The sequence below is a fragment of the Lucilia sericata genome, unplaced genomic scaffold, assembly GCF_015586225.1.
Source record: "Lucilia sericata isolate MDLA Ls3-8-SP2 unplaced genomic scaffold, ASM1558622v1 Contig001847F_arrow, whole genome shotgun sequence".
Lineage (NCBI taxonomy): Eukaryota > Metazoa > Arthropoda > Insecta > Diptera > Calliphoridae > Lucilia > Lucilia sericata.
In genome coordinates, this window is record NW_023995741.1 from 47,383 (window position 1) to 71,735 (window position 24,353).

General features: G+C 29.7%; 1 protein-coding gene and 2 long non-coding RNA genes across 5 annotated transcripts; 2 read left to right on the top strand and 1 right to left on the bottom strand.

Moving 5' to 3' along the window:
• Positions 1 to 141: 141 nt before the first annotated feature.
• Positions 142 to 24,121, bottom strand: LOC119612849 (mental retardation GTPase activating protein homolog 4-like). Of its 3 annotated transcripts, XR_005232178.1 has the most exons (4): positions 23,832 to 24,121; positions 23,191 to 23,207; positions 21,095 to 21,207; positions 142 to 193 (listed from the first exon to the last, which is right to left on the bottom strand). XR_005232178.1 is itself a non-coding variant. In XM_037968726.1 (3 exons), the coding sequence occupies exons 1-2, from the start codon at positions 23,984 to 23,986 to the stop codon at positions 23,195 to 23,197; spliced, it is 168 nt and encodes a 55-aa protein (XP_037824654.1). In that variant the 5' UTR covers positions 23,987 to 24,121; the 3' UTR covers positions 21,000 to 21,207; positions 23,191 to 23,194. The 3 variants fall into 3 exon arrangements, 2 of the variants coding, with proteins under 2 accessions (XP_037824654.1, XP_037824653.1); XM_037968726.1 differs by lacking the exon at positions 142 to 193 and having other exon boundaries at positions 21,000 to 21,207; XM_037968725.1 differs by lacking the exons at positions 142 to 193; positions 21,095 to 21,207 and having other exon boundaries at positions 22,950 to 23,207.
• On the top strand, positions 2,329 to 3,155 carry LOC119612850. Its single transcript, XR_005232179.1, has 3 exons — positions 2,329 to 2,486; positions 2,543 to 2,682; positions 2,752 to 3,155. It is a non-coding gene; the product is annotated as an uncharacterized LOC119612850 (long non-coding RNA).
• Positions 10,860 to 11,684, top strand: LOC119612851. The gene is made up of 3 exons (XR_005232180.1): positions 10,860 to 11,017; positions 11,074 to 11,213; positions 11,283 to 11,684. It is a non-coding gene; the product is annotated as an uncharacterized LOC119612851 (long non-coding RNA).
• Positions 24,122 to 24,353: the final 232 nt, after the last annotated feature.

Sequence of the window (24,353 nt, forward strand, 5' to 3'; positions counted from 1 at the left end):
ATGGTCATGTGCTATTTAAACCCTCTATCCTTGTATGGCATTGGGATCAACAACAACAATACCTTGTAGGATGGAGGAACTATTGCCAGACAAGGTAATTTCAACGACTTGGCAAATACAAAGTTAAAACACAGTTCGGTGGTGTTTTCTTATAACACGTTGAGTGCCATAATCATCTTTATGGGTCGGACATCTAAAAGTGTTAAAAAGGATGGAATTAAAAAGAAATCTTCACAATACGATGTAAATTCTGCAAAGAGAGTAAAGGTATTTGTTGTCTGGTTGGGTCTTCTAAAGTAAATTGTGTTAATAGTGATATTTTATCATTATCCCTTCAAATTCATATTTCTGGTTCCTTTTAATATAATAATTTTTCACATGTTTTTCATGAAGCCATGCATCATGTACCAAAATGCATTTTATTTCATTTCATCATCATAATCTGTTTTTGTATATTTAGTGTCCTGATTGATGCATTCAGTGGCCCTAAAGTGTTGCAGAACTAAAACAAAACCAACAAAAATGTCTGCTTGCCTGACTTCATGTTAGACATTTTTGCTGGAAAATAGCAGAAAATTTATGTGGAAAATTTTTGTTAATCAAATTTTTCTGAGCAAAAAAAAAATAAAATTGCTAAAGTGACTGAAATATGGATGAAAATAGCAGGATACCATAGATAATTTTCGAATTTTTAAAGGTAAATAACGAAATCATTAACGTTGCTTACTAAAAGGACACATCACCCGTTAAAGTCACATATTGTAGTAAAACTTTCCTGTTAGTTACATTACTAATAATTGAAAAAAACATTTAATAGATGAAATTTTCCCATTTGTATTAGGAAGGATATTTGAAAGGATTATCAAAATGTAATATACATATTGATTTTTTTAAAGTAATTTCTGCTGTTTTAAAATAGAAAATATGTTTCTATTAAAAGTGTTTTTTAAACAATATGCTTATGTGTATATATTTTTTGTGTGTTTTATTTATAAATCAATCAATAGTTCGAAGTATTTGTATAAATATTTAGCATTTTTTTGACACTTTTTCTCTTAGATGCCGTATACAGAATCACTACAGAAATATATATTTCTGCCAAAAAACAAGACAAGAGTAGAAAACGTAAATTCAAAATTCTACAACTATGAATAAAAAGTTCAAGGATACAGCTGAAGGTTAAACGAATTAAAGAGTTAAAAAAGACTGTTGTACTAAAAATACGGAAATTTTATCAATGTGTATTGTTAAAACATTTTAGGAAATTTAAATTTAACAAGACTTTATGATGAAAATATTTATGGCAAATAGATATGTTAAAACTGAAGATAAATTGGAACTATAGAAGCCAAACTGGGGCTATACAATGGGCTTTTACAGTAGCTTATTTGGGGCTATATAGTGTGCTTCTATAGAATCTACTCTGGGACTATATAACGAGCTTCTGTAAAACCCAAACTGGGACTATGAAATGAGTTTCTGTAGAAGCTAAACTGGGACTATATAATGAGCTTCTAAAGAAGTTAATCTGGGACTATATAATGTAATGGACGTTTATGTCCTTTATTTAAAACCAAATATTTTGCTATGAAAAAAATAGGAAACAAGACTTACATTCATATAAGAACGTCACTTTTTTTTCCAATAATCCATATTGTATTTGGTTGTTGACCTTTTGGTATTTGTTGAACATTTTTCTGCTCACAGTGCAGAGCACTAATGGAAAACTTATTTATTATTGATTTGTGCACAATTATTATTATATTATTATTTTAGTATAAATTTTAAAATTCATATAATTTTTGTTAATTTTCAAAAGACACTTTGTTTATTTATGATCTTTACGATCATATGGTTTTTAACATACTGTTTTGTTTTGATTTTCTTGTTTTGATTTATGCATGAGAATTATTAATGAATGAGTATAAGAGTTTTTGTCTGAGCTAAATGTGGTCAGGGTTCGGAAAACTATTTGTGGAAAATAAATCTTAAAATACTCAAACAGTGGGTAAATAACTTGTTTTGGAGGAAATTTTTTGAGATTATAAAATTTTAAACATTAAAAAGTTATATCCAAATGCAACATGAACTTTTATCATCATGTTGTTTTAGAATATTTCATGCACTTCCTTATCATCAGTCTGCATGATGACTGAACCATTCAACAGCAATATTTAATTGAGTCTTGACTAAATATAGTCTAATTATAGTGGCAACATAATATACTGATTTTATGGCAACCTAATATAATTAATTGACAATTAATTGACATTTAATGTCAATTTTTTTCTAAATTTTATAAACATTAAGTTTCTTGGTCAGAAGAAAATTTATAGAAGATCCTTTTCCTGTATATCTTTGAACTGAAGACATCAAATTTTCAGATAGTCGGAAAAAAATCTTAAAATTTTCCAAGTCATCAAAGTATAATTTTATACTTTTTCTTAAAATTTTTCATCGAAAAACTAGAATTTATACTCCATCAGGTAAATTTTGCCAATTTTTAGATTTTTTATTTCATTTAATAAATTTCATATAATAGGAAAAGGTTTCTGCCACGATTTTCTCCAATTTTACTTGGCACCTTAAATTTATTGGACTCAACCCACTTAATCCAACTCAATCAGTGAATTGGATTAATCTTGCTTTGGAATCCCTTTATAGTAAATGAAATTTACAAAGGTAATTAAAATTCCAATTCTTTCACGCAGATAAATTATATCTAAAACCTCATTTTTTAATCTCCACCAGTTACCAGTAACAATCACTCATTTTTGCATTCCGAACACAATTCCCATACCTGGCGAGGGAATCCTCTTCCAGGGGATTTCTTAAATGAGTCACCAGAACGATCTCTAGCCGGAGATTGCGCAATGCTAGTGTTCTCTTTTCATTTAACTCCAACATAAACTCATCAGGCAGCTCTAAAATCCTCTTGAAACAACAACAACAATATTAATAAAACCACCACCAAAAATCATCAAACTCCGCAAATTCTCAAAAACTCAAAATAAATAGTTCTCTTGCAAAAATAATAAATCCCTAACAGTTCAATCAAACCAAAAGTTAAAGAAAAGTGCAAAACAAAATCAAGAAGAATTAAACAAAACAGTGGTTCCGAAACATGTAAAAGAGCATAAAACCCAGTGATTCCCAAAAATGTTATTGTCAAAGGAGATTTATTAATTAACTATTTTTTGAGAGTGTTAAAATAGATGAATGTATTTATATTAATTGAAAAGAAAATTCGTAAAGAAATAAGAAAATGCATAAAATTTGGAAAATTTAAGAAAATTTAAAAATTTAAGAAATTTCAAGAATAATAATGTTCCAAAAGGGTTAATCCGTGAAACAAAAAAAGAAAAAAAATTTTAAAACAATGAAAATAAATAAAATTGTGTACCCTATAGCCTGATTTTAAACTTACCCTAATATCACAGAAAATATAAATTAAAAGTTAAAATGTGTAAAATGTTAAAAGTTCAATATCAAAAATTTATAAAATTTCTCAAAACACATATTTTTCCTTTAAATGCTGAAATCTACCCAAAACAAACTAACTGCCCTAAAAAAATGTAAAATAATTAAACAAAAAATAAAAAAAAAATTTAACAAAAAAACAATCCATTTAAAAAGTCGAAACAAAACCCCAAAAGCAAGAAAATTTCCAAATTTTTTTTAACATTTTATCCTAACATCAAAACAGCAACCCGTTCATGGAAAAGGCCTTTTGCAGAATGCTTGGTGAGTGAAAATTAATCCTTTTGTTTATTTTCTTGCTTTCTTATTAAAGCAAACAAACAACCAAACGCTGAGAACTTATTGATCGTTCGAACATGCAACCAAACAAGTTGTAATCTAATTCCATTATTTACAACCGAAATTAAAAGAGCGTCAAACCTTTCTTGACCTACATTTGATATGATAAAAGACCAGCTGTTCGAACAAAAGTTCAATGAACTTCAATAAGATTTAATTTGTTTCTTTGTTTGCTTTCTTTTAAAAAAAAAAATGCACCATGGGTAGAAAAGGAATAAATAATAATACTTTTGAGAAAATTTAAATGAGGAAAATTAGATTATTTTTTTTAAATACAAGAAATTTGATAATATTTATTTAAAAATTAAATTTATAATTTATTAACTCTAAAGTAAAAAAAAAAAACAAAAATTTAATTTGTTTTTTTTTTTGATGTAATTATATTGTTAGATTTGTTACTAAAAAAATTATACCTTTGTTAAACATTGTTAATTGGTAAAATCTTAAAAAAATTGTTTTAATTTTTTTATAGTATAATGTTATTATTTCTATAATTAGTTTCCTAATATTAATAAGAAGTTAATATGAAATTTGAATTTTAATAAACATTGTGTAACATTTAAAATTTCAAAATTTAATTATCTACAATGCAAAATTTGTTTCGGAATAAAAATTTCACAATGAATGTGTAAAATTGTAATGTTTTGGTCTTCTTATTTGTTTGTACATGTGAGATATATTTACTTTGGCAAATAAAAAAAAAAATCAACTATTAGAAAAAACAAGACTTGTCTATGAAGCTTATATTATGTTTAATACATTTTGGAATTGATTCCACTAGCTATATACAAAATCTCCTATTGGTATATCATATTTTCTCAAGGTCATAAATTGCAGGCAGCATATTTATGATTTCCATTGATTAAAATATGTGCTATCAATCGGATTTCAAAACCAAAATATTTTAAACTAATAACGAGCTATACAATTATGAAATGTTATAAATTAGTTTAAACAAGAGAAAGAAATGACTACTTTCTACCAAACGGTTAGCATATTCGAACCGCTAAAACCTCAAATAGCTAATTTCCTGTAAAGTTTCAATAGATATTCTTCAACAAGTTTAAGACATAAAAAAACCTTTCAAAAATTATAAAAATTTGAAATCTAAAAAATTTAAACAAAAAATTCGAGCCAGAAAGAACCGAGCTATTCCTTCGGGCCCCACGTTGGGCGCCATTTTATCAGAGCTGAGAAAACTTGTAATACAACCAAAAGGTACATTAGCAAGGTCTACTGGTACAAAACCGAGAGGTGCACTAGCACGTCATTATCAGACCAGAAGTGTCAGTAGAAATTTAACGCAAGACAATGTTGAATCTAATCCTAATGCTTATAATGTTGATGAACCGGTAAGAGCTACAGAAACCAATACTCCTAATGTTTCAATTGAAAATGTAATAACACAAAATGATAATCAGGCGAGTGTTAGTAATAATGGGATAGATTATCAGGAAATCAATAGACTTATTGAACAAAACCTAACAAGACTTTTATCCAATATGAATTTCGTTCCAAATACCAATCCAGAATTACCACAAAACCCACAAAGAGCTTCAAGTCTTAATAACTCTAATATTCATATATTTGATCAGCCCAATGCACATATTTTAGATTCCCCTTTGCCACCCAATTCAACAGGTAACTCCTACCATAGCACTTTGAATGCTGACAAAATCTCATTAATTATCAAGAATTGGAATGTGACATTTGACGGGACTTCTAATGGACTAAACATTCAAGAATTTTTATACAGAATCAGAACCTTAACTAAAGATTATTTTAACAATGACTTCACCATAATTTGTCGCAATTTACACATTTTATTAACTGGAAAGGCTAGAGAATGGTACTGGCGATATCACAAACGTGTTGATACTATAGAATAGAACGAATTTTGTGAAGCCATAAGATGCCAGTATAGGGAATTTAAATCTTCATTCGATATAAGAGAAGAAATTCGCAACAGGAAACAAAAACCTGGCGAAAGTTTTGATTCATTCTACGAATCAGTTTCTACAATAATAGACAAACTTCCGACTCCTATGTCAGAATTAGAGCTGATTGAAATTTTGGCTAGAAATTTGCGACCAGACATTAGACAAGACCTTTTATATGTTCCAGTCCATTCGATACCACATTTGAGAAAACTGGTCCAAATGAGGGAAAATTTTTTGTCAGAAGAGCATGTTCGAAAGAATTTTGCCTCTAGAATGCCAAATGCAACATATCCTCGACGCTTAGCTGAACTTTCATCAGATGAGATTTCGGAAACAACCCAATCTATTGATGAAATAAATTCCGAAATATCTATAAACGCAATTCAAAATTTGGAATTCAATGGTAAATGCTGGAATTGCGATGGAATTGGCCACCATTGGCATGATTGTTTGCATGATAGGACTATTTTTTGCTACGGTTGTGGTGAAAAAGGAGTCTATAAGCCCAACTGTTTAAAATGTGCCAATAGAAAACAATCGTTTTCAAAAAACTTAAAAACTCCTTTTCCCAAAGACAGCAAATAATAAACGCACATTTTCCCTATCAAACCCTGAATATATCTGATGAAAAGCCCGGCAAAACTATATTGGACAAAGACTTGTATTACGAATATGATAATATTGAAATTCGGCGTAAAGGCCATGACGAACAAACTGAAAGGTGGGGTAAAATCTATAATGACCAAACTAAACCTGATATTGAACCTGGCAAAACTGAACTGGATAATGATTTGGACAAAGAATTTGATAAAATTGAACTTCGACAAAACAACAATGATAAACAAAACATTTATGAAGACGACACTAGCAAAACTATACTTGAGAAAGATATTAATTATGAATTTGGAAAGGTTGAAATTCGGCGAAAAGTCCATGATACAAATAAAATCTATGTAGAACCTAAATCTGTAGCTCCTCATCCCCGTTTACCTTACCATAAAAGATGGCAAATTTATCAGGAAAAGAGAAATCAAATTTTCAATGTTTCTTCTCTTTCTGTGCCTCTATCAAAGAAAACCAAACGATCTACATTACGTTTACGGAAATTTTATAAGCTTAAAAAAGTTTGTAGGAAATTTTTGATTTCAACTATAGTTACCGATAAAAGTGACATGAGATACTATGCTAAAGTTTCATTTTTAAATTTGCAAGAATATGGTTTATTAGATACAGGCGCTAATATAAGCTGCATTGGAGCAGATTTGGCAAAACACGATTATTCCAAATTTCCAAATTTTAATAAATGCAAATCTTATGTTAAAACAGCAGATGGCAAATCGCAAATAGTTATAGGTTGGTTGGATGCAGATATTCTGTTTAAAAACATTACAAAAACATTGAAACTATTCATAATTCCGTCAATCTCTCAACGCTTAATTTTAGGATTAGACTTTTGGCGTCGGTTTAACCTCTGCCCAGATTTCATCGGGTCTACTAATGTCATTGCTTTAAATAACTCTACAATCAGTCCTTCAGAGTTAAATAGTATGACTGATGTGTTGACAGATTTTGCCAAATCTAGTTCCTCGATAGACGAAAATTTCTGTCCGTTAAGTAATGAACAGAGAACTCAATTAGACTCGATAATCAAATTATTTCCAAATTTTGATAAGCAAGGCTTAGGAAGGACTAAACTAATCCAACATAAGATTGAGGTAGGAAACGCTACTCCAGTAAAACAGAGATTCTATCCTGTTTCTCCGGCAGTAGAAAAACTTATGTTTGGAGAAATAGATAGAATGCTAGGTCTTGGGGTCATTGAACCTTCTTCATCTCCGTGGAGTTCGCCTATGAGGCTAGTAGTCAAGACTAATAAGGTTCGGTTATGTTTAGACGCAAGAAAACTAAATCTGGTTACGAAAAAGGACGCATATCCGCTTCCAAATATAGGAGGAATCTTTGCTAGATTGCCCAAGGCAAATATTATAACAAAACTTGACCTTAAAGACGCGTACTGGCAAATTGGCCTTGACGAAAATTCTAAACATTTAACTGCTTTTACCGTTCCTGGACGCCCTCTGTACCAGTTTGTGGTCATGCCCTTCGGGCTATGTAACGCGCCACAAACTATGTGTAGATTAATAGACGAGCTCATTCCCCCAGACTTAAAAAATTGCGTTTTTGGCTATCTTGATGATATAATCATTGTTTCTGAGGATTTTGAATCCCATATTGAGGTCCTGGTGAGATTAGCATCTCAATTTCGAAGAGCAAATTTAACACTTAATGTAGCGAAAAGCAAATTCTGCGTAACTAAGGTGAATTATTTAGGTTTTGTTATAGGAGATGGTGGAGTCACAACTGATCCTGAAAAAATCAGTGCGATTGTCAACTGGCCTGTTCCTAAAAACCTAAAGCAAGTGAGAGGATTCCTTGGATTGGCGGGATGGTATCGCAGGTTTATAAAAAACTTTTCCTCAGAAGTCAGCCCGATTACCGATGTCTTGAGCACAAAGAAGAGATTTACATGGACACCTGAAGCTCAAGTTGCCTTTGAAAAAGTCAAAAATCTGCTCACAACCGCACCTGTCCTTACAAATCCTGACTTCTCCCAAAAGTTTTTCCTGCACTGTGATGCGAGTGATTATGGCATTGGCGCAGTTCTGGTGCAATTGGATGCCCAAGGTGAAGAAAAGCCCATTGCATACATGAGTAAGAAGCTTAATGCAGCGCAGCGTAATTACTCCGTTACAGAGCGGGAATGCTTGGCGGCAATGGAAGCCATAAAAAAGTTCAGATGCTATTTGGAGATGCAGGAATTTGAGGTTGTGACAGATCACTCTAGCCTGTTATGGTTAATGAAACAATCAGATTTAAGCGGTCGACTGGCCAGATGGGTTTTTAAACTACAACCGTATAAATTCACCATAAGTCATAGGAAAGGAAAAGAGCATATTGTACCCGATGTATTGTCAAGATTACCAAACGAGGAAATAAACGCTTTAGAAATTGTCGAGCCCCAAATTGATTTAAATTCACCCTACTTTGAAGATCAAGATTATACGGATTTAAAAGCAAAAGTATCTGAAAACCAAAATAAATACCCTGATGTAAAGATCGATGATAAGTATGTATATATTCGCACCGAACATTACACTGGCATAGAAGATCAAGAGAACTTGTCATGGAAGTTATGGATACCTTTTCGACTTCGTGAAGAAACAATTAAGAAAGCTCATGATTTGCCCACGACTTCACATGGTGGTATAGTAAAAACACTTGATTTATTACGAAGACATTTTTACTGGCCTGGATTAATAAGAGATGTAAGAAACTATGTTAGAAATTGCGATGTATGCAAGTCGACAAAAGCTCCAAACTTTATCATGAAACCGCCTATGGGTAAACATGTAATCTCTGAAAGACCTTTCCAGCGGTTATACGTCGATCTATTGGGACCTTATCCAAGGAGTAAAACTGGTTATATCGGATTGTTGATCGTGCTTGACCACTTAACCAAATTTCACTGGCTATGTCCTCTGAGGAAATTCACATCGATCAACATACAAAATTATTTAGAGCAAAACATTTTCCATACGTACGGTGTTCCAGAGGTCATAGTCAGTGATAATGGTAGTCAATTTAAGGCAAATGAATTGAATGCTTTTTTTACTAAATATGGCATTAAACATATATACACTGCATACTATTCCCCCCAATCTAATGCGTCGGAAAGAGTTAATCGCTCACTAATTGCGGGAATAAGAGCCTACCTTAAAAATGACCATCGACTTTGGGATGAGCAGCTGACTGCTATAAGTTGTGCTCTACGCAACTCCTACCATCAAGCCATAAATAGTTCACCCTATCATGCACTTTTTGGTTTCGACATGATAACACACGCTTCTTCCTACGAATTGCTTCGAAAGCTACAACTACTTGACGAACCCACTGCTCAAATCTCAAGAGATGATAATTTACAGCTCATTAGAAAGAACTTAAGGAAATATATAAAAGAAGCCTATGACAAGAACACAAAACAATACAATTTAAGAACTAGACCTCAAACATTTTCCATAAATCAAGAAGTTTTTCGGCGAAATTTTTCACAGAGCAATATGGAAAAGAATTTTAATGCCAAATTGTCGCCTTTATTCGTTAAAGCAAGAATTCGTGAAAAACTAGGAAATCACTATTACGTCCTAGAAGATCTACAGGGTAAACTAGTAGGAACATATCATGGTAAAGACATTCGGCCATAAACCCTATTTTCTATTTATTTTTGTTAAGTATAACTTCAAAAATATCTAATTTTGTAATGGACGTTTATGTCCTTTATTTAAAACCAAATATTTTGCTATGAAAAAAATAGGAAACAAGACTTACATTCATATAAGAACGTCACTTTTTTTTCCAATAATCCATATTGTATTTGGTTGTTGACCTTTTGGTATTTGTTGAACATTTTTCTGCTCACAGTGCAGAGCACTAATGGAAAACTTATTTATTATTGATTTGTGCACAATTATTATTATATTATTATTTTAGTATAAATTTTAAAATTCATATAATTTTTGTTAATTTTCAAAAGACACTTTGTTTATTTATGATCTTTACGATCATATGGTTTTTAACATACTGTTTTGTTTTGATTTTCTTGTTTTGATTTATGCATGAGAATTATTAATGAATGAGTATAAGAGTTTTTGTCTGAGCTAAATGTGGTCAGGGTTCGGAAAACTATTTGTGGAAAATAAATCTTAAAATACTCAAACAGTGGGTAAATAACTTGTTTTGGAGGAAATTTTTTGAGATTATAAAATTTTAAACATTAAAAAGTTATATCCAAATGCAACATGAACTTTTATCATCATGTTGTTTTAGAATATTTCATGCACTTCCTTATCATCAGTCTGCATGATGACTGAACCATTCAACAGCAATATTTAATTGAGTCTTGACTAAATATAGTCTAATTATAGTGGCAACATAATATACTGATTTTATGGCAACCTAATATAATTAATTGACAATTAATTGACATTTAATGTCAATTTTTTTCTAAATTTTATAAACATTAAGTTTCTTGGTCAGAAGAAAATTTATAGAAGATCCTTTTCCTGTATATCTTTGAACTGAAGACATCAAATTTTCAGATAGTCGGAAAAAAATCTTAAAATTTTCCAAGTCATCAAAGTATAATTTTATACTTTTTCTTAAAATTTTTCATCGAAAAACTAGAATTTATACTCCATCAGGTAAATTTTGCCAATTTTTAGATTTTTTATTTCATTTAATAAATTTCATATAATAGGAAAAGGTTTCTGCCACGATTTTCTCCAATTTTACTTGGCACCTTAAATTTATTGGACTCAACCCACTTAATCCAACTCAATCAGTGAATTGGATTAATCTTGCTTTGGAATCCCTTTATAGTAAATGAAATTTACAAAGGTAATTAAAATTCCAATTCTTTCACGCAGATAAATTATATCTAAAACCTCATTTTTTAATCTCCACCAGTTACCAGTAACAATCACTCATTTTTGCATTCCGAACACAATTCCCATACCTGGCGAGGGAATCCTCTTCCAGGGGATTTCTTAAATGAGTCACCAGAACGATCTCTAGCCGGAGATTGCGCAATGCTAGTGTTCTCTTTTCATTTAACTCCAACATAAACTCATCAGGCAGCTCTAAAATCCTCTTGAAACAACAACAACAATATTAATAAAACCACCACCAAAAATCATCAAACTCCGCAAATTCTCAAAAACTCAAAATAAATAGTTCTCTTGCAAAAATAATAAATCCCTAACAGTTCAATCAAACCAAAAGTTAAAGAAAAGTGCAAAACAAAATCAAGAAGAATTAAACAAAACAGTGGTTCCGAAACATGTAAAAGAGCATAAAACCCAGTGATTCCCAAAAATGTTATTGTCAAAGGAGATTTATTAATTAACTATTTTTTGAGAGTGTTAAAATAGATGAATGTATTTATATTAATTGAAAAGAAAATTCGTAAAGAAATAAGAAAATGCATAAAATTTGGAAAATTTAAGAAAATTTAAAAATTTAAGAAATTTCAAGAATAATAATGTTCCAAAAGGGTTAATCCGTGAAACAAAAAAAGAAAAAAAATTTTAAAACAATGAAAATAAATAAAATTGTGTACCCTATAGCCTGATTTTAAACTTACCCTAATATCACAGAAAATATAAATTAAAAGTTAAAATGTGTAAAATGTTAAAAGTTCAATATCAAAAATTTATAAAATTTCTCAAAACACATATTTTTCCTTTAAATGCTGAAATCTACCCAAAACAAACTAACTGCCCTAAAAAAATGTAAAATAATTAAACAAAAAATAAAAAAAAAATTTAACAAAAAAACAATCCATTTAAAAAGTCGAAACAAAACCCCAAAAGCAAGAAAATTTCCAAATTTTTTTTAACATTTTATCCTAACATCAAAACAGCAACCCGTTCATGGAAAAGGCCTTTTGCAGAATGCTTGGTGAGTGAAAATTAATCCTTTTGTTTATTTTCTTGCTTTCTTATTAAAGCAAACAAACAACCAAACGCTGAGAACTTATTGATCGTTCGAACATGCAACCAAACAAGTTGTAATCTAATTCCATTATTTACAACCGAAATTAAAAGAGCGTCAAACCTTTCTTGACCTACATTTGATATGATAAAAGACCAGCTGTTCGAACAAAAGTTCAATGAACTTCAATAAGATTTAATTTGTTTCTTTGTTTGCTTTCTTTAAAAAAAAAAAAATGCACCATGGGTAGAAAAGGAATAAATAATAATACTTTTGAGAAAATTTAAATGAGGAAAATTAGATTATTTTTTTTAAATACAAGAAATTTGATAATATTTATTTAAAAATTAAATTTATAATTTATTAACTCTAAAGTAAAAAAAAAAAACAAAAATTTAATTTGTTTTTTTTTTTGATGTAATTATATTGTTAGATTTGTTACTAAAAAAATTATACCTTTGTTAAACATTGTTAATTGGTAAAATCTTAAAAAAATTGTTTTAATTTTTTTATAGTATAATGTTATTATTTCTATAATTAGTTTCCTAATATTAATAAGAAGTTAATATGAAATTTGAATTTTAATAAACATTGTGTAACATTTAAAATTTAAAAATTTAATTATCTACAATGCAAAATTTGTTTCGGAATAAAAATTTCACAATGAATGTGTAAAATTGTAATGTTTTGGTCTTCTTATTTGTTTGTAATGTGAGAATATTTTAATTAAATTTAGTTTAGGGGTTCTAGAAAACAAATATATGCCACTAGAACTAAGGATGGAGAGGGTTTTGAGGCATGTGTATCCTACAACATCAGGATCGCATAAATAAATTTTTGGTAATATTAAAGAAAATCAACTAGACTTTAAAGTAAAGTTTTAATATAACTAGATAAAGGGGTTTTGTTTGTTTTTTTCTTCTAGTTATTAAGTCGTTTCATTCAATGATATATAAATGTTAGTATTTTGAGAGTCTATAATAATAGAGCATGTAATAAGCCTTGATTGTTAAGGAATTAGGACACGAACTCCCCCACCCGACTCCTAGCTAGCTAATCAATGGCTCTCATCGTCCTGGTTTCTTAACATTCATTCACCGGAAATCAGAGTATAAAACTGTCATTAGTAAACAGAGCTTTGTTTAGAACTCTTATTGTGTATTTTGATTTCTTGGCTTTAGTCAGAATAATTTTTGATATTAGTTTAGTTTTCTAGCCATATCAATTTTATGTTCTTTCTAAAGATATAAAAAAAGATAATCTTGTAGATTCTATGAGATTTCAAAATATTTCATTACAATAATGAGCTTCTGTAGGTGCAAAACTAGGACTATATTATGAGCTTCTATAGAATATAAACTGGCACTATATGATGAGCTTCTATAGAAGCTAAACTATGACTGTATAATCAGCATCTATAGAGGATAAAGTAGGGCTATAGAAGCTAAACTATGACTGTATAATGAGCTTCTATAGAAGATAAAGTGGGACTATATAATGAGCTTCTATAGAAGTTGAACTGGGACCAAGAAATGAGCTTCTATAAAAGCTAAACTGGGACTATATAATGATCTTCTATAGAAGATAAAGTGGGACTATATAATTATTTTCTATAAAAACTAAACTATTAGGGCTATATGAAGATAAAGTGGGACTATATAATGAGCTTCTATAACAGCTAATTTGGGACTATATTATGATCTTCTATAAAAGCTAAACTGGTTCTATATAATGAGCTTCTAGAGAAGATAAACTGGAACTATATAATAAGCTTCTATAGAAGCAAAACTAGGACTGTAAAATGAGCTTCTATAAAAGCTAATTTGGGACTATATTATGAGCTTCTATAAAAGCTAAACTGGGACTATATAATGAGCTTTTATAGAAGCTAAACTTAGGCTATATAATGAGCTTCTAGAGAAGATAAAGTGGGACTAAATAATGAGCTTCTATAGACGATAAACTGGGACTATATAATGAGCTTCTGTAGAGGCTAAACTAGGACTACATAATGAGCTTCTAGATAAGATAAAGTGGGACTAAATAATGAGCATCTATAGAAGATAACCCGGGACTATATAATGAGCTTCTGTAGAGGCTAAACTAGGTCTATATAATGAGCTTCTAGAGAAGGTAAACTGGGACTATATAATGAGCTTCTATAGAAGCTAAACTAGGACTGTATAATGAGCTTCTATAGAAGATAAAGTGGGACTATATAATGGGCTTCTGCAGAAGCTGAACTTGGACCACGAAATGAGTTTCTATAAAAGCTAAACTGGGACTATATAATGAGCTTCTATAAAAGCTAGTTTGGCACCATATAATAAACTTCTATAAAATCTAAATTTGTACTATATATTGAGCTTCTATAGAAGCAAAACTAGGACTATATAATGAGCTCTATAGAAGCTGAACTGGGACCATGAAATGAGCTTATATAAAAGCTAATTTGGAACAGTATAATGAGCTTCTATAGAAGAATAAGTGGGACTATATAATAAGCTTCTAATGGACAGTAGTTTTACCTATACTAAGACTTTATTACAAACTTTTTAAAAAGCTTAACAGGGATTATGTTGTGACCTTCTATTGACTGAGATTGTATAATGACCCTCCTTTAATTCTACTTAGCATAACTGGAGCCAAACTGTGCTAATATAAAGACCTTAGGTAGTAATCAAGGTGAGACCAAGTTAGGGGCTTATACAGTAGTTTGATTTCATTTAATTTTTGAATAAATTTTTCAAATTATCTGTTTAATCAGTTTGATTGAACTTTTACCAAATTCCCTCCTTTTCATTTTTTTCTGTGTACCTTTCATTAAACTCATTGATTTCTCCATTTACCAAATCCAACCAGAGTATTTCACTACGAAAACTGACACATGATGAACGTTTTCTAGAGCCATGTTGCAAATGATGTTGTTGATGTTCCTGTTCAATGCCACCATCATTACTGCCTTTCCTCTCGGCCGGTGGTGGTGTTTGTGGAGAATGTTGTTGGGAATTATTGCTGCTACTGCTACTGCCGCTGTGACCACTATGATAACGTGGTATGTTAAGGAAATCCAAAAATTGTGATAATCTCTTGCAACGACTGCGGGGGCAGTGAAGGGAAAAAGGTTTTTGTTGTTTTTTTTGTGGGAGAATAAAGAGAGAAAGGAAATAATTGTAGCTGAAAGCTAATTTTGTTTAGATATTGTTGAGTAATTATTTAAGCATGTCTTGCTTAAAATTTAAGCATCAATTTTGTTTGATGTTAAGCTGGTTGTTTGATGTTCGTTTGGTGGGGAATTTTCATAAATATTTAATTATAAATTTTATTCAGAAAATAAACCACAAATATGTTTTTTAAGAAGTAACTAAATATATTTCTATTAGAAGTTGGTATTTAATTATAAAAAGCTTTACTTGTCTTTTAAAGTAAAGTTGATGGTTAGTTAGTTATTTACAGACATTTAAAGGAATATTGATATACTTAATAATATTTTGGTGTTTTATTTTTAAATTCTTTATGGTCTTAGCTTACTACGTGTTTTTAAATTTTGCCAATTGCTTGTATAGTTCCGCTGCTATACAGCATTATATGCTAAAACCCTGCAAATGATATTAATCATACGCCTTGTAGAGCAGACATTTCAAATTAAGATTTATCTTTGAAAAAGTAAGGAGTTTTAGTCAAAAGTTTATTTGTAAATTATAGAAAGTAAAGTAAAATTAACATTGTTTAACTATAAATGCTAAAAGATTGAAAAATTTCTTAATAAATTTAAAAAATTTTGAGATTTCAGAAATCTTGAATAAATAAACTGAGGTTTATATAGGCTCAAAATGTAAAAGAAGACTTAAGTTGTAAAATTTTTCTCATTACTGTTACTGCTTATAGTCTTAGCTTTCTACAGCTTTTTGAATTTTTCAAATATCATTATTAGTTTTGAAGTTATTGAGTAATTTGTATGTTTTCCTCTTAATTAATATCAATCATACGTATAGTGGGACAAACATTTTAAATACAAATTTTTTAAAGAAAATTTCAAAGATTTTGTAAGCGAAGTTTAGGAAAGTAAAAATTATATGGTTTTCTTATGAATTTTAATTATTTCTTCATCAATATAAGTTTGAAAACACAATGTTAGAGATTTTAGGAAATTTTTTGACAACTTTTATATCCAACAAACTATTATGAACTTGTTGCAAGGAAAATATTTCTATTTTGGAGCTAATTTTGTAAAACTATGAAAAGATTTCCTAAATGCTGCAAAATTGTTCTTTTTTTGTCATGTTTCCTTGGAAACTTTTACATAAAAACTATTTAACCTTCTGTTAGTAACAAGACTATTTGCTTTCCCATATGTGGTCTTGTTGATAATTGTCTGTAAGTTAATTGGTTGGAGTTGTTCAAACAACTAGTTGCCCTGTTTAAAAATTTTTCATCTTTTACTTTTTCTGGTCAGCCAAGCATTTGAAAGCCAAGTAATCAATATCTTAAAATTGTCGTGCTGTAAACAGGAAAGAGCAGAAAATAACATTAAGTTTATAAAACTAGTCTAAACATCTGCTTATAAACAAGACTCGTAATAACAGCAAATACAATTATTTTCCAAAGTATATTTTCTTAAAATCTATCTGAAATTTTGTAATTTTTTACAAGATAACAAAGTTGGTTCTTATTTAATACATATTTAATATTTTATTATTTTTATTTGCATTTGGCATTATCTTCACTGTAAAATTGTTTGTTTATTATTTACCACTTAAGAGACACTTCAGTTTCAGCCACTTCTTTATAAACATTATATAAATATTTAAAGTCTTTGGGCAAACAATAACCTGGTGGTATTAAGTCATAATAATTTAAATAAATCCTCTTAAAAATACATAAAATCTACTTTTTAGAACTTTTTAAAATCCACATTAAATAGCGAAAACACAGTGATCAAAATGAGCGTATTTCATTAACTGCGTTGATAATTTACAGTGTTTTTAAAAATACAAATCTGAATAATACACATGTCCATGTCTGACAACTAGTGTGCCTTCGGTAAATTAGTAATTAGTTATTAGTCTGTCAGACTGGATATTGTGGGTTTGATTCCCAACGGAGACACTCGTAAGGAGCGTACAGCAGGTTAGCTGAAGGCCTAGATGTATTCTTGGGGTTTGATGTAACATACATCCTCTCAAACTAACTAACTATTGGGATGAAAATTCAAAACTTGTATAATGTTAATAGTCTAGTCATATTCTAGTCATAGTCTAGTCATAGTCTAGTCATAGTTAGTCATAGTCTAGTCATAGTCTAGTCATAGTCTAGTCATAGTCTAGTCATAGTCTAGTCATAGTCTAGTCATAGTCTAGTCATAGTCTAGTCATAGTCTAGTCATAGTCTAGTCATAGTCTAGTCATAGTCTAGTCTAGTCATAGTCTAGTCATAGTCTAGTCATAGTCTAGTCATAGTCTAGTCATAGTCTAGTCATAGTCTAGTCATAGTCTAGTCATAGTCTAGTCATAGTCTAGTCATAGTCTAGTCATAGTCTAGTCATAGTCTAGTCATAGTCTAGTCATAGTCTAGTCATAGTCTAGTCATAGTCTAGTCATAGTCTAGTCATAGTCTAGTCATAGTCTAGTCATAGTCTAGTCATAGTCTAGTCATAGTCTAGTCATAGTCTAGTCATAGTCTAGTCATAGTCTAGTCATAGTCTAGTCATAGTCTAGTCATAGTCTAGTCATAGTCTAGTCATAGTCTAGTCATAGTCTAGTCATAGTCTAGTCATAGTCTAGTCATAGTCTAGTCATAGTCTAGTCATAGTCTAGTCATAGTCTAGTCATAGTCTAGTCATAGTCTAGTCATAGTCTAGTCATAGTCTAGTCATAGTCCATTCATATTCTAGTCATAGTAGAGTCATAGCCACATTTCAGTTAATAGTTTACTAAAACTAAAATATATAAAAGGAACTATTCTTATCAGTATTACACCGGTTTCTATTTAGCGAATGACGTCAATGACATACATTTTAAATGTTTAATATGACAAAAACGCCAAGAATAAATTGGAAGTGTTAACGAAAGTATGTGCTGTCATATGAAGTCATATGTTTTGTTTCCTTATATTCCTTTAAAGTTATGAAGCTCGTGATTTCTGTTTGCGTGTATTACGTTGGAAGAGGGAAAAGTTTACTAGATTTTACGATTTCCAAAAGTTAAACACCTTTGGTAAAACAGAATTTATGACCTGAAACATGCTTCAAAAAAATGCTTTTGTGTATAAAACGTGCTGCACAATTTAAAAGTTTTACTTTGGTACAAAAATGCGTGTTTTACACTGGAAATAAGGTGGCACGTTTTGAATTTTGGAAACGATTGATTTTTATTTTGTATACTCTTACTCCAATTATCTAACTTTGTTCACGATGTATGTAAATACCGTCTTTATATCACATTAAAATGTTCTTTATTTCTTTTATTATGTAATAATTTATTTTAATTAGTGTTTTCAGCACATATTTTATAATTAAATTAAATTAGAGTTTAAACAGAAAACAGTGTTTCTAGTTAAGTTCACAATATAGTTTATTGTTTAGTTCACAGTCTTTATCTTATTATATTTAATAACTAATTTCGTAATATATCATTTAAGTCTTTAACCAGCTAAGCTAATTTACTTAAGTTTAAAGCAAAAGTAATAAAATTGTTTTCTTTTTCTACGAAAAACCTTAACGCATTAAACTAAAATTGTGTTGAATTGCTTAACGATTTCATAAGAGTACGGAATTGTTTATTGGTACAAAATTGAGACACATATTAGGAAATAATTTAATTTGTGGCTTCAGCAAAATCTTATTAAGACTAATAAAACATACTTTAAAGAATATTTTAATAAATTTTAATTATTCTTTAAAAAGAGGAAAAACTTAATTTTTAATGCATGGTAGTATGAGTGATATTTAATTATTCATAGCACTCATACGCCCAATTCATATAATAATTTTAAAATGCTGTAAAATAAAACTAGTCCTATGACTAGACTATGACTAGACTATGACTAGACTATGACTAGACTATGACTAGACTATGACTAGACTATGACTAGACTATGACTAGACTATGACTAGACTATGACTAGACTATGACTAGACTATGACTAGACTATGACTAGACTATGACTAGACTATGACTAGACTATGACTAGACTATGACTAGACTATGACTAGACTATGACTAGACTATGACTAGACTATGACTAGACTATGACTAGACTATGACTAGACTATGACTAGACTATGACTAGACTATGACTAGACTATGACTAGACTATGACTAGACTATGCTAGACTATGGCTAGACTATGACTAGACTATGACTAGACTATGACTAGACTATAGACTATGACTAGACTATGACTAGACTATGACTAGACTATGACTAGACTATGACTAGACTATGACTAGACTATGACTAGACTATGACTAGACTATGACTAGACTATGACTAGACTATGACTAGACTATGACTAGACTATGACTAGACTATGACTAGACTATGAGACTATGACTATGACTATGACTAGACTATGACTATGACTAGACTATGACTAGACTATGACTATGACTATGACTATGACTAGACTATGACTAGACTAGACTATGACTAGACTATGACTAGACTATGACTAGACTATGACTAGACTATGACTAGACTATGACTAGACTATGACTAGACTATGACTAGACTATGACTAGACTATGACTAGACTATGACTAGACTATGACTAGACTATGACTAGACTATGACTAGACTATGACTAGACTATGACTAGACTATGACTAGACTATGACTAGACTATGACTAGACTATGACTAGACTATGACTAGACTATGACTAGACTATGACTAGACTAGACTATGACTAGACTATGACTAGACTATGACTAGACTAGACTATGACTAGACTATGACTAGACTATGACTTGTAACGAACCATTTCCCGACGAGCCTTATCATTCAAAGGAGAGTGCTACTAATCAGTCCGGCCGTGCTCAGGGATAATGGGGGGGATCTTTTCCTCTGATAAGATAAGGCGGTTCATTATCTCAAAAATAAAAAAAAAATATAGTAGCAAACAAACCCTAGAAACGACTATAACAATTTCGAGAGAGAGAAAAATCCTAAATAGTGATGAATGTAAATGAGTCCTGGTTCGGAATAAGTATTAGCTGAAATTCTACTCACTCCTCTCTTAACCCACCCTTAACCTATGCTATTCAAAATAAATTCCATGAATAGCCCAATTTACTTTTCTAACTAAACAGGTCTACATTTTTCGCGAATTAATTAAATAAATTAGAAATCCATATTAAAGAAATATTTAATTCAAAGTAAGAAATGTATATGTCATTATATATTAAAATTTTCAATAACAAAATTCATAATCTAATAACAATAAAGCAAGAAATTGAATTTAAAGAAAGTGAAAAATAAATCTAATGTCAAACAAAATTTGAAACATTTATTTAAAAGTTAAAATTATGTAAATAAAAAAAAAAAATCTAAGAATTAAAAAAAAAATTACAATATTCTGATAAAAATTTAATCTATTAAAGTAACTCATTAGAAGGGAAAATGGTGTATTTAGTGTTCAATTTAATGTTGAATTATCATGTCAATAGCATAATATTTATAATTGATCAAGTATATATATTTAATTTATTTATTTTTTTTTTTTTTTTCTAAGTCAAATTTAAAATCATCATATATATATTTTAATAATATCTTTTATTAAACTCACCACTTATAGGTTCCCACGATGACTGCAGGCCTGTAGTCTTGATCTTATGGGGTTTTCTTATTGTAAAATTTCAGTTATTATATATATGGGCGCAGATATTTGACTTCGATTTACTATATATGTACTTGTTTTCAATTATGGGGTTAAAATCATGGTAGTGTAAAACATGTAGATGTGCTTGTGATGTAAATATGTCAGTGTGAATGTGTTATTAATGTTAGTGTCCCTTTTACAAATTCATTTTTTTTTTTTCTTTAAATTATGTTAAATATTAAATTATGTGTAAAAAAAATTAAAATTGTTTATATTAAATTATGTTTTATATTAAATTTGCTTCAAAATTTGGCTTAACTTTCATTTTCTTCATTTGTCATTGTCTTGATGCGTCCAAAAGAATGTTATTATTGATTTTAGACCATCGTTGCACTTCTTAGATAAAATTTTAGCAGATATAATTCACAAAACAGTTGCCAGGTTGCAGTTAAAATAATAAGTCCATGGAAGGCTCAATATTTTATATTGTCACAAAATTTACAAAGCAGCAAAATAATTATTAGCACATCTATCTCATACGTCTGAAACTAGATTAGATGTTGTGGTTTGCTTGTCTAGCTGCTGACCCTGGTCCAAAAGTTAAGTGATAAATTATTCTTATCAATTCGTCACAATAGCCCAAGGAAAAATTTGAAAGGATCTCCTGTCTTGGCTCTTCTCGTAAAAATTTTAAAATTTTCCTTTTTTTTGTTCTCCTTTTCTCAATTTATAATTTCAAAAAAAAATTTTATTTTCAAATAATTTTTTTTTTTTTTTTTTTATTTTACGTCTTTATCAAACAAATAAATTTTCAAAAGTCTCTTTATTTTTCATTTTATCTGACAACCAAAACAAAACCATACTCTGATCAAAATATAAAATTAAAATTATTTTCCAACAAAGTAAAATGAACAAGAGTATACTTCTCAAATTAAAGTCGCACGGCCTCACAGACTAGACTATGACTAGACTATGACTAGACTATGACTAGACTATGACTAGACTATGACTAGACTATGACTAGACTATGACTAGACTATGACTAGACTATGACTAGACTATGACTAGACTATGACTAGACTATGACTAGACTATGACTAGACTATGACTAGACTATGACTAGACTATGACTAGACTATGACTAGACTATGACTAGACTATGACTAGACTATGACTAGACTATGACTAGACTATGACTAGACTATGACTAGACTATGACTAGACTATGACTAGACTATGACTAGACTATGACTAGACTATGACTAGACTATGACTAGACTATGACTAGACTATGACTAGACTATGACTAGACTATGACTAGACTATGACTAGACTATGACTAGACTATGACTAGACTATGACTAGACTATGACTAGACTATGACTAGACTATGACTAGCTATGACTAGACTATGACTAGACTATGACTAGACTATGACTAGACTATGACTAGACTATGACTAGACTATGACTAGACTATGACTAGACTATGACTAGACTATGACTAGACTATGACTAGACTATGACTAGACTATGACTAGACTATGACTAGACTATGACTAGACTATGACTAGACTATGACTAGACTCTGACTAGACTATGACTAGACTATGACTAGACTATGACTAGACTATGACTAGACTATGACTAGACTATGACTAGACTATAGACTATGACTAGACTATGACTAGACTATGACTAGACTATGACTAGACTATGACTAGACTATGACTAGACTATGACTAGACTATGACTAGACTATGACTAGACTATGACTAGACTATGACTAGACTATGACTAGACTATGACTAGACTATGACTATCAGAGTATGACTATAAAATCTGCCTTGTTGTTATTGTTATTTATTTTCCTTTGATTTTATTGTCTTTCTTATATTGCTTGTAGCAACTTGTTGCTTCAAAATTTTGCGTAGAAATTGTAACAAATGACTTTCTGTCAGCAAATGTGTTGTCATGCCATTAGTATTTGTATAGCAGACATAACAACATATTATTAAAGGACACAGACATAGACAACAAATAATCATGCATATTTATAAGGACAATTTTAGCATAAAATCCTGTTTTTGTTGAGACAAATTAAAAGTTAAATTTTAGAAATGTTTGAGAATATAAAGTGGATTTATATACATATGACCAAAAATCATTAAATTGAAGCCATGAATATATGTTTGCGTATTGGTGGTTTTTAGTTTGAAATTTAAGACAAAATTGTAAAGTAAGAAAAACAAAAAGACGGAATGTATACGTTACTAATTATAAATTAATTTGTGGTTGTTTAACGGTCATTAAGTCATGTTATAACATGTAGTTAGTGCACACAGGATATAATTAATAAATTGTATAATCATGGTTGAGTAACTTGATGTATTTTGAATGAAGTTTTTGTAGTTGTATGTTTTGTATACAATTCATAATTGAAATGCGAATGACGTGATTTGCCTACAAAATAATCTTCACACAATTTATACATTTAATTCGAATTTTTTTAATAACAATCATACGTCTTGTAGTTCATTATGTTTATTTTACAGAATTTTTTGAAGAGATGATTATTTTTTATACAAATATTTTAAAACAAGATTTTGTATTTATCTTGGTATTTATAACAATTATTTACACAAGTTGTCCAAGTTCTTTTTTTAATTTTTAAAATCTTTTTGAATTGAAATTAAACAACTTACCTGTCATGTTGTTCTGTTTTATGTTGCTGCTCTTTTTGTGTGGTTTGTGTTTGAAGTTGTTGCTGCTGTGACTGTTTTTCCTGTTCTTTTTCCATTTCAGGTTCATTTTTCTTTTCTTTATCCTTGTCACTAATTTTATCCTTGTTTTCTGTCATGTTGGTCTGATGGTTTTTCTTGAAATGTTTTATTGTTTTTAGGAAATAAATGATTTTTTGTTTGGTTTTTATTATTTTAATTATTATTGTTATTATTAAGTATTTTGCATTGTGGTTTTTTGTTTTCCATTTATATTTTAATTGTTATTTCTATTTTATTTTTTTAGAGTTTTACCAATGAATTTAACAAGAATTTTTTTTAAATTTTTAAGAATGAGTTGCTTTTTCGCTTAATATTTACATAAGTATTTATTTACTCATTATTCTAAATATTGTTCTTACTGAATTTTACAGAGAATATAATATTTGTCAATTATAGTTCGATCGATAGATTCCAGCATATGTACATATGTTTATAGGCATTATT